Genomic DNA, 15,059 nt, shown 5'->3' on the forward strand with positions numbered 1-15,059 from the left:
CCTAGCACAGCAGTTACTGGGAATGGAGCTGAATGGCTTTCAAACCAATCAGACTTGAATCAACTGGTGGATACTTTTAAGTGTATTTTCATGGTTCTGTCTGGCAGAGGCCTATGGAAGTCATTAACCACACACTATCAACTAGAAGTAAAATAAAAATATCCCTCTATCTAGGTTGTAATACCATCCCCTTCATCATAGTAGCTTAGTGAGATACTCCATTTTTTTTATAGTCAAATCTCAGAGTTAGTGCACTTTAAGATCTCATCCTAAAGTTTACAGCACAGGACACTGTGAAAGTCAAGTGTATTTACCTCAAAGTCAAAGGGCAAAGTAAATACTTCTGGAATTCCAACCTGTTATTCTGGAGAGTCTAGTGCCAAGAGTTTTAAAGATTAGTACTTAGAGTTAGGCTCCACAAATCCATATTTAGACATTCACGTGAGATTTTCAAAAGTGCTGAGCATGTTCAAGCTTTCATGGAAAACTGTTTGTTTGTCCTAGGTATATAAATATGCATAAACGGATTTGATTTGTATGGAATAAAGCTAGTTCAGACCTGAAGCCACAGTTGAAACTTCTGGAGCTCATGATACCAGATTCTTAGATATAAAATTATATGCACTTGCAAACAATGAGAGTTGTTATAAGCAGCTCTGGTAGGCAGTGGGGGAGATAGGTGACATTTCTGAATAATGGTTCCCATCCTTATGCTTCTCTAAACAATGCCTGGAACTTGTTGCCTTCTGTCCACCACTGGAAATAAATTGGCAAATTTATAGCATTGTCACAGCAACTAAAGTAGTTTGGGGGCTGGTGGGTTTGCCTTATAAAGAAAGATTAAAAGATTTGTATAGATTGGCTAAGGCACGATGTGTGGGGTTGGTGGAATGGCGAAAGACATGCTGGCAATCTACAGATGTTTAAACCGAAAAATATAAACACCAAAGGCAAACCCTTGCTCTTAAAGTGAGAGACACACAGTATAGTGTGGTGGGGAATCATCCTTCCTCAAAAGAGAGCAGTGTACATTCACCCTTAGTACCTGCTCTTTGCTATGCCATATGTTACAGTGCATAGCATAAGCACACAGAGACCTGGCCAGGCCCCCAAACCACAGATAGTATGCCTTTGGGAGTGAAGAGTGTCAGAAGTGGACGTCTGCTCCACAGCCAGTGCTCCGGGGAGTACAGAGTTGGTATCTTGCCTTGTTAGTACACTAATTAGGGCAAGAGGTTCCTTGCACTCCTTACCCTCTCCCTTTAGTACCACTCAGTGAGTTTTTGTCTTACACAGGGAGAGAAACTATTTATGGTGTTACTAGGTGTAATGTGATTAGTAACACAGGCTGTGGAATAGTGGGGAGTGACAAAACCTCATTACTTGGGATATGTATAATCAGACTAGACAAAGCACAAGGCGATGTATCCTAATGAACAATTCTACAAGGGCAGGGGCAGGGATTAGATGATCTAGCAGGCCTTTCACTGACTAACTTCTCTGAGTCTCAGATGATGCCAAAAAGGAAAAACTAGAAAAAAAATTTCTGAAATGGAAACCCCCCCCCCCCCCCCAACTCCCAGTACTGTGAAAAAGAAGAGCTCAGTTATCAGGGAAAAAGTTTTTAGAACATTCAGAAGACAATTGGAATTGAAATCAGAGAGGATAATAACATAGCTGAAGTCCAAATGAATATTTCATAAATGTATTTACAAGGGACTCTAAGCCACTAAATACTAAAAATGACACAGGCTATGTATGCATTATCCTGTACAGATTCAGCAAGGAAAGTCGTTTAATAAGACAAGCTTATGTTAAAATTATAATCAATAAATGCCCACTACAATAAGGGATTTATCCCTGAGTGTTAAAAGAACATAGCCGTAATTTGCATGCAAATGACAATCTTTGTTGAGAATCTTTTTTTTTTTTTTAAAGGACTGAAAGGGTTACAGAGAAAATCTGGAGGCAAGCATGTCTGAGACACTATTCAGAGAAAGGGAAAGAACAAGAATGCTCAGGAAATTATAAGGCTATCAGCTTGACACTTATAACATGCAAATAAAGAGAAGATATTCTGAAGGGCAAATGAGACACCAGTATGTGTTCAATAATGTTAGAACTGCAGATAACCAGCATGAATTTTAACAATGAGGATCCTTCATGAGTGTAACCTTCTACTTTATAATTTATTGGAATTATACCCCAATCCCACAATCTGTTCCACACTGACAGACTGCTATGCCTATGTGGAACTCCACTGACTTCCTTAGGGTTCCATTCGGGCGTATATTTGCAAGAGCAGGTTAAATTATAGGATTTGAGTCTTTGTTGTTTTTGTTTGACTATCCCATAATGGCTTGAAGAGAGGGGTGTGTGTTTGCGCACACGTACACAAAGGAGAGTGCAGGGAGGAACCAGGTAGAGGGAGGTTAGTAGGGGCCTCAAATTTAAACAAAATTGGTAGGAAACTCTGCTACCATGGAAACTGCCACAGCCTCAGTGATGTGTATATATATATATATGTTTGTTATAGAATTTTTAGAACCCTTGTACTGATGTAATCAAAAGTCAGGGGCAGGAGACAGGGTAGATTCAGCCTTAACTATGAATAACATTTCACCCTTTTGTAAGATCATTTCCCTGCATTTGCAATAAGGTGTGAAATCTGACCATTAATCCTCATACCATCAAGATCACACTGTATATACAGGACAATGTGTAAACCACCATAGACCTTATTTGCTGGAGTGAAAAACCTATTTTATTGATCCTTCCTCAGAAGCTATTCTCTTCAGTTACAGATGAATGGGGAAGTACACTGGTCTGCCAACCAACCTCTTTATTTAAAGCCTAGTAGAATGGGGCTATTGTGCTCTATCCATGACTATTGAAACAATGTCTCCTAAATGTTCTCATCCCAGACTTTATCCTTGTCAGTTTTGATAATATGCTGATAGCCAGTGACAGGCGGCAGGAAGGTGCTAGCACACTGGTCACTGAAGTCTGATTCTGAGTTTAACACACTACAGCTTCAAAAGTTTCTAAATTCTATGCTATTAATTGCACAAGTAGCGAAGGAAGGTTTCTTTGTATCACAGCATCTCAAAAGTGGCAATCAGCCCAACTGTTCCACGTGATGTACAACCTGATTAATCTGTGAGGTTTACATCTGGTTGCAGTCAAGTGTTGCTCTCAGTGAAGCATTTTCAATATACTTTGCAGAGAGAAATCATTCATATTTACACTGAGCTAATAATCTTCAATGCAGAAGAACTGAGACTGGGGAGGATAAACACAGAACCTCGTCAGTTGCGTTTCAGCTAGTGGTGCTTATTGAAATGCTGGAGGAACTTTGGGGTGCAGCTTGTAATATAGATCCATGTTCACCTTGTCAGGCAAAAGCCAGCAGGGGGAGTTTGTCTCATTATAGTTTTTAATTATTTAAAGTAATTATTAGCCCCAAAGCTGAAGAACTCTATATCTTAAATGTCCGAGTTTGAGGAAACCGAGAACTCCATAGCATGGTAGCTACATCCGGATCCTAAAGCTCTCCTTGACCACCGTCGATTTGGCTTTAGGCCTCTCTGAGATACAGACAACACACTGGTCATGTTGGTCAGTGATTTTTTTCCAGCGATAGAGTAAAATCAGATGGCCCTGATGATTCTTCTAGATTTGTCAGCTACCCTTCACTACCATTGACCATGAAGTGTTGTTAGTTACTAAGTGGAATTGTCATGGAGTGGAGTCATTCTTTCTGAGAAATCCCAGGGGATAACTGCTCATTGAAGCCTCCCTATCATATGTGAGGTTCTATGATGTCATTCCCTCTGATACCACAGGTGGATGAGGCCATTAGGTTTATGGAGAAATATGGGCTGTAGTTCTTCTGCATATGGATGACTCCCGGCTTTGTATTTTCATCTCTGGGGGTGGCAGACTGACTTACTCAATGCTGAATTCAGACTGAAGCTTAGCTGGTCAATCCAAGAAATTAAATTTATGTCCAGTGAAGTAAAGGTAAAACAAACAGGCTGATAGTTGCCAGTAAAAGTGATCTGGATTGTGACTTGGGGAGTGGAAATTGTCTTTCATAAAGCTGAAATTGTTTGGAAACATGTAGTGATATTAACTTACAAAAATGTGCTCTTGTATGTCTGCTGGCTACTAACTATCTTACAGTACACTGTGAAAATGTTATTCTGACTTTTAAGGCTGTGGGTGAAAATCTGTGCTTGCTTACAGTGGTGCAAGTATGGAGTGGATCCATTGAAATTTTGCTATCAATAAGAGCAGGATTTAACCCTGTGTGTCTAAGCAGAAAAGTATACAAGGGTGAAGCAGGCCATTTAGAAAGCTTGCAGGTTTGAGTTTGAAAGGCTTGATCAAAGCAGTTTTGTGTAGGAGAGGCTATAGAGAGCCAAATGCATCCTTGATATTATTTAATTAGTTTCAACAGAGTCACACCATGGATGGATTTGGCCTAGCATGGGCTGATTGGTGATAGGGAGCAGGCTAGAGTAACACTAGTGTAATAACAAAGGATCGAGTGGTAACCAGTGACTGGACCCAGACCTCAGTACCACCATTAGTAATCTGGTGGCTGCTGGCACTGACAGGCAGAGTGGGCAGTCCTATAGGTGAGCTGCCTCAGGAAGCTCATAACACTTGGGCATGTACATAATTTTGTATAGACTCCTGGATATTAGTGAAGAAAACTGTGTTCAAAATGCAAAAATCCAGACATACTTTACTGGATTATTTCCATGGGAAAAACTTTTTTTTATATACTTAACATCTGTAAGGAATATGACTTATGGTTCCACTGCCTCGTCTTTGCTGCACCACTGAATATTCAGAGCAACACTCTAAGACCCAAACATCTGCTCTCCCACTATAGTCTTTTTTTTTTAATAGCAAAATTCCATCCTCAGTGATTATTCAGATTTGCTGTGAGACCTAGAAGTTTCAGCCAGTTGTTTTTGGACAAAAAGCTGATTAAATTGTCCAGTGCAGTGAAAACACTGGAAGAAATAGTAAACACAGAGTGAATGTCAAACAAACAGGTTTGGCACTGATTCAAAAGGCCTGACTAAATAAACAGAAACGTGCCTAGACTCTGCAAAATGGATACCCATGTAAAGCAGCAGAAACTGCTACAAATATTGAGTCTTGATAGTCTTTCCAAGTGAAGAACCTGCCTTTGGTGGTGGTGATGGGGGGAGGGATGAACTGGACTAGGTATAAGTCATTGACTAGTAAATAATTTAAAACATTAACAAATGTGAACTAATATATGTTTGGCTCAGAGACAATTATGCAACTGATGAGATGTAACTGGGCCAGAAAGATTGCAAGACATAATTATGCACTACCAGTGGAAAAGGAGAGAAGGTTTGACACTTTACTTATATCCCCAAATGTTTACTGCCTTTCCATTGTGATGTTAGCAACATACATGAATCCAAGGGACACATTTAAAATAACCAACGTTCTTCCTCTTGGGCCACACTGTTCAGTCCCTTTGCACATGGAAACTCTGCTGGTGTGCTGGTTTGCACAGTGCTGCAGCATTTGCGTTACAAATATAGTTAAGGGGTTGTTTTAAAAGTATTCATGTTGGCATTTTGGAAATGTCAAGATTTTCTTACCCTTTTAAATAGTATCAATTCAAGTAAATGAAGGCTTAATTCTATCTCCCCTATTCAGGGCTTGTCCACATGGTGGGATAATTCACCCTATGATTTCTAAAGCACACTCGTGTGTTTATATCATAATTGCATGTAGACCCTGCCGGTGTGCACTACAATAATGTTGTTTCAAACAGTATTATGTTAAAGTGCACTAGAGAACCTCTAGTGTGTACCAGAAATGTCTGCATCGATTAATTAACATGCAACACGTTAGTGCTCTTTAGAAATCACACTTCTGTAGGCTGCATTACCCTACCATATACACAAGCCCTTAAATTGAGTCAAGTAGTCCCACTGAAAACAATTGTTCTACACATGGAATAAGGGACTACTCATTGAGAGTAAGGGAGGCAGAATTAAATCCTAAATATATTACCATGTTTTTCAAGTCACATAAATATCATGGAGGATATAAGAGAGACAAGGCAGGTGAGGTAATATCTTTGATTGGACCAACTTCTGTAGGTGAGAGAGATGAACTTACACAGATCTGAAGAAGAGCTCTGTGTGGCTCAAAAGCTTGTCTCTCCCCAACAGAAGTTGGTCCAATCAAACATATTACCTCACCCACCTCGTGTCTCGAATATCCTGGGAATGACATGGCTACAACTGCACTGCATATATGGAAAATATATGCAGTTTATAAGGATAGCTATCATAGGGTTTTAATTGAAGAAGCACTTACGAGTCTGGCACAGCATTCCTATCCATCCTTCAGAGCATGCACAGACACTGGGGCCTATACATTCTCCACCATTCAGACACTTCTGCAGACAAACAGCTGAAAAGAGCAACATGAAAAGCGGGCAAATGAGAAGATCCATGAATGTACTCATGTGCATGAACTGTTTTAGAGGGTAACGTGCTGGCAATTGCTTCACATAGTTATTTTCAAAATAGTGGAATCTCAAAGAATGTAATGAGTCTTCTTCACAAGGTAATTAGCATTTTGAATTTCTGTGCTATTACCTCCCCCCAGATAGAGCTCTCTCAAAGTGAACTAGGACCAAGAACTAGGTCAAGTACCCTGGCACCAACAAATTAAAGTACTCCTTTCTGTATGATATATGGTACACCCATATCAGATGTTATAAATAAATAGGGTGTGATGTTCATTTACATCACAATACAGTTTAAGTGATGTTTGTCACTAGGATTATTTTATATGTATGTGTGTATATATAGTATATATAAAACATTATAATTCTCTGTGTGTATGTGTATGTATATATGTATACACTGAGAAGAAATGATCAATATTATACTTTAGGAACAGCTCTGAAATTAACATTGTGCTGATTCCCAAGCCTTATCCATCACCAGTACTCCTAGGGTGAAAAAGGCAATACATTAATCCATCTCCCATACAGTGTGTCATCTTGATCTTAAATTTATTCAGCTTATCCGCCAACATCATGGTAATGAATAACTATGTAAGAGAAAATATTCCCTGAAACATTTTAAGATAAGGTGATTTTTTTAATTGCATTTTTATGTAAACCGCAGTGAGATGTGGTAGGCTTAGTGTAAGAACACATCAGTCTCAGAATTATGCACTGCAATGCATCTGATGACCTTGAAAGTATATCAGTTTGGAAGGCTTTACTACAGGCTTTAAATAGTCCTGTATTTTGAAATATATGACATTTCTCTGTAAAATATAACAAAATATGTGTAGCTGCTATGACCTAAAATCAATACTTCAAGTTTAATACCATAAAAATGAGTTTCCATAAAAATATGCATAACAGACAGCTGCATGAGATAGAACCTTGGTTCCCCTCACCTTTCTTTTTTTGTAAACATCAAATATTTGTCATTTTGTATTACCTTTACATAAAACTGTTTTTCTTTGTAAAATGCTGAAGTAGCAAAACAAGGTCTATTCACTATATTGTTTTCTAATATTAAAAATGATTACAATTCATTCTGACTGGCCTATGTACTACACAATATTGTGTTTGATGGGAGGCAGAGATACTTACATTTATTACACCACTTGCCCCTCCAACCAGATGGGCAGTCACAGACATCTGGGCTTACACATTTCCCTCCATTCATGCACATGGGATCACAGATACCTGCAGTTACATATTAAATAAGGAGCATGGTTGATGGTACGTATTCAGACAGACTTTACTTCAGTATTTACATCATTTTGTAAGGTTAAGTTGTTGTAATTAAAAACAAAAAGTAATTTGGATGTGAAAGTCTTAAACTCTGGGGCTTGCTATCTTCTATAAATCCTTTTAAAATTTGCTGAGCTCCGTTGTGCAAAAAATCTTTCAAGGAGCCTTCAGTAAGAGCTGCCTCAATGGAGAAATGAGAGAGGCATTAATTACAATGATTCTTGAAAAAGCAAACAAGAAATCTTCTGTGGCAGCTGCAGACAGACCAGTACCACTTTTATTACTGTAGATTGCCAAATTCTTGTTAAAGCTTTCACCTCTTGATTGGAAAACATGTTCTCAGACATTCATCTGGTTCAGAAAGGACTTGAAAAGAATAGATTAACTTCAGACAATTTCAGGAAAACTTTTTAGTATTTTATCAATCAAGGCAAAGACAAGATAAGGCTGTATTCCCATCTGTTTTGAAATATAGCAAAATTGTTGCAGAACAAGTTCAAATATTTAGTTTTTCACTAAATGTGTGCATGTGATAAAGACACATCTTTAGCTTGCCGCCAATCAGGATAAACTATATAATTTTGACCTTTTTTCCCCACAACTCCTACTTTTCTGTATTTTTACAGCTGAGCTCTAGAACCTCTAAATCACATGGCATTTCAAACTACTGCTACCACACAGAATTTTGCAAATGTTGTGTTTGATTTAGATATTAATGCTGTGGTCATATGCTGACCAACACGCTTTGAGACCTTGTGCAAATGATGCTATACCACAAAATGGAATGTAAGTGCTTTGGCACATCCTGTGCAACCGCCTTGCCATCTAATGGGTTACAAATAAACCACTCAAATTGGTGCAAAGAACAGGAATCTTTACTGTCTCTGGTCGAGGATGAAGTCATGCAAAAACCCTCCAAGCAAGAATATTGCAACTGTTTACGAGAAAATAGTGTCCAAAATACAGTAATGCATCATGCAATAGAAGGATAACATCCATCTGTTCCTCTCAGGCCTGCCTCTGGTATTTTCTGATTGTTTGGGAAGCTAATCCTACCTATGTCTCTGGGACGCTAAACTGGGCACACTGCTTCAATGGCTCTTCTTACCTAGTCACTTGTTCCATTTCTTACACTTGTCTGCAGATGCAGCCATACTAGTAGTCTTCTCTTTGTGCTTCTGCACTGATCTCAGTTGCCTCCTAGCCTTTGATATTACTCTGTGCCAAGGGCACAGATCTTTTAGCACAGGGATCTGCTCTCAGGTGAATCAAGGTTACCTGCTGGCTGGGTAAAATTCAAAGTGGTAGGGACTTCCAGGGACCAAGCCCTTAAACTGTTGCTCTTCTCTTTCCTTTTCCCTCCACCCTCTCTGTCTTGTACTACAGTCATGGTCCATGGTCATTTTGAGAGGGAGGGGAAAGTCAAGGGGTAGGGCTAACAATGAGTCAGCATTCTTGGTAAAATACCAACAGGTGTTGCAACTGGTAGTCATAACCAGGGTGAGTTCAGGATGCAATGACAACAAAAACTTCCTTTGGGGGGTGTGTGTGTGTCAGGGCCAGCTCCAAGTTTTTTGGCGCCCCAAGCAAAACATTTTTCCCGCACCAGCCCGGCCCCGCCCCAACTCCCGCCCCATTCCAACCCCTTCCCCAAATCCCCGGCCCCGCCTCCTCCCCCGGGCGTGCAGCATTTCCCCTCCTACCTCTCCCTCCCAGGTTTGTCTGGGAAGGTGGGGGGAGAAGCGAAGCGGCGGTGCGCTCCGGGGAGGAGGCAGAGGTGGAGTGGAGGTGAGCTGGGGGGGGAGAGGTTCCTCTGGCCCCCCACCAGGGTTACTTCCTGCGGCCCTCCCCACGTCCCCCACCGCCGCAGCTCACCTCCGCTCTGCCTGCTCCCGAGCGCGCCGCCGCCGCTCCGCTTCTCCCCTCTCCCTCCAGCCTTGCCGCAAAACAGCTAATTCGCGCGGCAAGCCTGGGAGGGAGGGGGGAGAAGCGGAGCAGCAGCGCGCTCGGGGGAGCAAGCGGCAGTGGAGCGACGGTGAGCTGCAGGGGGAGCAGTTCCTCTGTCCTCCCCCCCCCCCCCGGGTTACTTCCTGCGGCCCTCCCCGCGCCCCCCACCGCCACAGCTCACCTCCGCTCAGGGCCGGCTCCCCACTTTTTGCACAAAAAAAAAAAAAAAAAAAGGAGCCGGAGTGCTGCCCCTTGGAAAGTGCCACCCCAAGCATATGAGAGCCGGCCCTGGTGCGTGTTTTGTTTGCTTCATGTCTCTCCCGTAGCAGTCTTGTAACCTAAGTTCTTGTACTGTATTATAATTAAGTCACTTATTAATCTAATTATAAAATATTTTAGAGGTTTAGAATTTAGTAGATAGGAGCTCAAAATCTGACTCTGGGTTTCACACACCCCTAATTTGGTGGCGTTTAGCTTGCTACAAAGAGACGGTCACGCAGCAAAATCTTTATTTTTGATTCCATGACACTACACTGTTCCCCCAAAGTTTACAGCAGTGAGATCCAGGGTTTGGTTTGGGGCCATCTATAAAAGTTAGATCGTTTGTACTCATGTGACCGTAAGAGCATCCCTATGCCAGAAGGCAAGAGGCTTGCTGGTGTCCAGCAGTGAGTTTCAGCTGGCCTGACTAGTCCAGTGTACCTAATTCACTGTTGTCAGAAGCTGTATCTAAAAGATGTCATGCAAGGTATCAAATGCAAACTGGTAATATGCTGGCCATTAATATTATTGTGTGGTGTATGTACGGGGATGTATGGAAAAGTACAAATATGTGCTGAAAACTACGTTCTTAAAATATGTGGCAGGCAGGGCATAAATTACCCCTCCCTAGACAAAGGACTGTGGTTCTACCCGCTTGAGTCTCTCTTCTACGTAAATCAAACCAGGGGTGGCCAAAGACAATGGGTATTGGAGATTGCAGGAAGATCATTTACATTGTAAAAATCACCAGTAGGAGAGGAACCAACATGGAATTTACACCAGATAGCCTGGCATCTACACCCAGCAGGGGAAAGGTACTTTATCTGGGGACATAGTTCAGAGGAAAACATTTCAAAGGTTTACTAAACTATGAAGAACAGGCCAGGGTGAACCTGTGAATTATCCTTCACCTAAGGAGTCCAAGAAACCAAGCGTTTCGTGCTCTGTATGTTGGGTCCTGGCAAAAAGTCTCGCCAGTAAGGCTGGAAGAAAGACTATGGTGAGAAAAACTGCTTTGAACAAAAGACTAGTTTGTTAAGACAAGTTTTATTCTTAGAAGGGTATTTTTACTTTTGTTTGTTTGTAACCATTTCTATCCTTATTTCTTATTCTTGGTATCACTTAAACCTATGTCCTTTTGTTAATAAACTTGTTTTACTTTTACCATAAACCAACTCAGGGCTTTGACTGAAGTGGAGGGTTTGTCAACCCCAGTTATGTTAATAAGCTGCTGCGTATTGTCACTTTAAAGGAGCAGTGAACTTGATAAGGTTTTGTGGGTTTTACAGAAAGAGGGGCTGAGCACAGCAGAGAAGGATTCACTGACGCACTGGAGTTCACTGATTGTTGCCTGCTAGGCATGGTTTGGACTGGCAGAGTCTTGAAGAGTTTGCTGGCAAGGCAGACAAGATGGAGTGTTGCTGAGGCTGAGAGGGTCACAGTGGATCACATTCTGGGAACCCCAGCAGGCAGTCACACCATGCAATTTCTAGACATCACAGGATCTTGAAGATCCTCCCCCCACCCACCCAAAAAAAGCCATGAACGAGGGTGGTAACTAAAAGCATTGTAGAAAGCATTTAAGCAGGGCTTTGTCAAAAGTGAATGCTCCATGATTCAATTTACTAACTACTTTTTCTTCTCACCTTATCCCAAGAATCACACTCTAGCAGGTAGTTTCTAGGTTAGGTTACTTGTCATAGATGTTATGTGGTGCTAACCATATTTGTCCACGTTTTATTCCAATACATACCTCCTTTGGTTTCCTTAAAAATTAATTGATAACTATTTCCTTACTTTTCAATGAGAATACAACAATAAGCTCTCAGGTTGTTTTTTTCCCTCCTGCCAGACCTTCCACTCCTTATGTAGGCAACAGCTGGAATCCAAGGGAGTTCAGGTGTAAATTAAGTCAGTGGGAGTTTGATTTGAGTAAAGGCTGAAAGTTCAGGACCAAATATATTTTGAAGGGCTAGCGCCCTTCTAACTTTATGTTCATGTGTGTGCTCTCCCTCTCTCTCTCTCTCTCTTCTTGATAGCAATCTCACAAGGAGTCTGTATGTAAATGAAGATAACTTTCTTTCCTTTTTTCCCCTTCCATTGACGCTTCTGCCTCACTTTCCCTCCCTTAACTTTCTTAGGCCTGGTCTACACTGGGGGGAAGAGGGGGGATCAATCTAAGTTACGCAACTTCAGCTCTGTGAATAATATAGCTGAAGTCGACGTACTTAGACCTACTCACCGTGGTGTCTTCACTGCGGTGAGTCGACTGCTGCCACTCCCCCGTCGACTCTGCCTGTGCCTCTTGCAGCGGTGGAGTACAGGAGTTGACGGGAGAGCACTCAGGGGTTCATTTATCACATCTAGACTAGATGCAATAAATCGACCCCAGCTGGATCGATCGCTGCCCACCGATCCGGTGGGTAGTATAGACATACCCTGAACTAGAATTCCATTTTCATGCTCACTAGGCAGAATTCAACATTTATTCATTTTAACTAGTTTTGATCTTTTTTAGTCCCACCCCTAGGCCTCTGTGGAAGAGCGCCATTTTCAAAATAGCAAGCAAAAAAGTTACAGCATCTCATAGGGAAACTAAATAAATGATCAGACACTAGGGAGCAAACTGAATTATCCTGATCCTCTTGGGCACTAATATGACTTTGAAAAGACTCAGTTTTTCTTTTTTCTTACAAAATGTCTAACACACTGACCCACAGACAATGGGGTTTATTGGCTTTACATCTGCATTAGGAACCAGCCTTTACTTTACAATTGCCATCCTAGATGTGCAAGCTCCTGAATGTGATTGTCACAAGAAACTCTGCATTCTGTTTCTCGTTCATTTTAATCAAAAAGGATATATTGCTATTAGAGGAAAACATCCTGTATTATAACAATATCCTGAACACAGGACAAATGGCAATCAATAAGTAAGACTCTGGGCTTGATCCTGCTCCCACTGACGTCAATAGGAAAACTCTCATGTTCTTCTGTGAGAGCAGAAGCACAGAAACCACACAGTAAGGTTATCAAATCCTATAAAGAGTCTGATATGAGACAACTTGCTGGCAATGCTGGGCACTGTTATCAGAACTAAAAACCCACTGCCATATTCTTTATGTTAAGTTAGGTTTACTAAGGTTAAGACAAACCTTTATTGGAGCTGATGATTCAGGTTTGGAAAAAGGGATGATCACACGCAACATCTCAGGTGAAGAGTGATTTTAGTGGAGCAAGAAACATAAATGTAGGAATTAAAATCATAGACCTAGACAATGCTCACACCATCACACTGATATAGACAATTCTTTTTCCTGTATAGTCATAGGTTGCCAGAACAAGCAAGATGATACATAGGAACTCTGTTCCCTGTAACAGCTATTCCTCTCCTGCAGCATTAGTGCCAGCTGACTGTATATACTTACCACCAACAACTTCCATTATCCCTTTTTAAATCTCAACCTCTATAGCAGCTCCCTTAAAATGTAACACTGTCAAGCAAAACATTCCTGCTATGCAAAGCCAAAGGAGCCCTGAGGCAAAGTGAAGCACAGGGCATGCTTTCCTATAGCTGCAGGTGATATAAGTAACCCAGAATATCTATTTGTTCAAACAGTCACAGTATTAGTCAGTGATAACTAATAATTCCTGATCAATTTGAAGTTAGTAATAGAAATCAGTTGTTGCCCATAGAATCTGACTGGTGGTGTGAAGGAGCAGACAGAAAACTCTTCATGATGAACCTAACACTGCAGGTTGAGAACTTCTGATACATTCACCCCATTACACCTTGTATCCCCTTCATTGTTTATATCCCCTTCTGATGGATTACAGTATTGCTCAAATAGCCCAGACTTTAAAACTACCCTAGGAAACTAAAGTTTAGTTATGACAGACGATATTAAATCAGTTCCCTGAAATCTTGACAATGACAAACCCTTTAAATGTAGGATGTTTTAGGAGAACACTGCAGCAACTGAAGGACTGGGCACTAGCCTTTCCTGAAAATGATCATGCAGAGCCTATTTAGCTCTTGTACAGTAATTACTGTCATCACTGATCTCGAATCAAGTTGGTGATAAGGAGACAGAGCACTGCACAGCTGTGCTGACTGGGAGATATACTTTTCAAGACAACTTTGGGTTTCTTTGCCCTGCAGAGGCTGAGAAAATTGATCTGAATGATACATCCCACTTCTAGATGGAAGGCAGAAAGTAATCCCAAGCAATAATGTCTATTCTGGCAGGCCAAGCAAATGTGTCAGGATATATCTTACAGGTGATACTTACAGAAGAATGAATGTAAGTGGTAAGGGGGCAGGACAAGACCCATTCTGAGATGCACACTTAAAATAATTCCTTTAAATCAGAGTAATAAATCTGCTTTTTTAAAAAACATGATTTATAAATCTGCAAACAGTGACAGTTCCTTAAAACTGTCAATTTGGTTTTCAGGTGGCTTCTTTAGGAAATCTTAGTGCAGTTTTACCTTTCTGGTTACTTTTCTAATGTTTTTGGGAGCAGGGGTTTTGACTGGTCACAGTGTAGACTCTTGCACATGCACATGTGATTTTAATGTGTTTCCCCATTTCTGCTTAGTTTTTATCTTGATTTGCTACAGCATTCACAAAAACCAGGAGTGAGAACAGAAGAGGCATGACAGTAAGACTTCGTAGTGTGGGACAGCTTCAAAAATAACTCTGATGTCATGTCTTGTTATGAAATGCAGATGGAAGCAAAGAACTCAGGTGGGGGGGAAATGAAACCAACATATTTGAATGTGGTGGGGATCAGTGTTAAAACTGGAACTTTGAATTCTTTGGTTCTGAGTATCACATGCATTGCCTGTTACTAGAAAAACTGGAGAGAGTGTCTGTTCTGGTAACAAGAATATCTTAGTGATGCCACCTTGAATTTCACAGAAATAACACTGTCCTTTTCCCTATGAGAGGAATTGAAGGGCCAAATCTCTGGTTGGGGTAAGTTGGCATAGCTCCATTGACCAGCTGAAGATCTGGCTCACC

General features: G+C 41.0%; 1 protein-coding gene across 1 annotated transcript in view; it reads right to left on the reverse strand.

The window, feature by feature from the left end:
• Nucleotides 1–15,059, reverse strand: part of LOC135885737 (von Willebrand factor D and EGF domain-containing protein-like) — a 253,396-nt gene that overhangs the window by 6,740 nt on the left and 231,597 nt on the right. The window contains exons 27-28 of the mRNA XM_065413644.1: nucleotides 7,682–7,777; nucleotides 6,382–6,477 (exon numbers count right to left, since the gene is read on the reverse strand). Coding sequence (XP_065269716.1) covers nucleotides 6,382–6,477; nucleotides 7,682–7,777 — 192 coding nt within the window. The remainder of the gene's footprint in view (nucleotides 1–6,381; nucleotides 6,478–7,681; nucleotides 7,778–15,059) is intronic.

Source organism: Emys orbicularis, chromosome 11 (genome assembly GCF_028017835.1).
Source record: "Emys orbicularis isolate rEmyOrb1 chromosome 11, rEmyOrb1.hap1, whole genome shotgun sequence".
In the NCBI taxonomy this organism is placed as follows: domain Eukaryota; kingdom Metazoa; phylum Chordata; order Testudines; family Emydidae; genus Emys; species Emys orbicularis.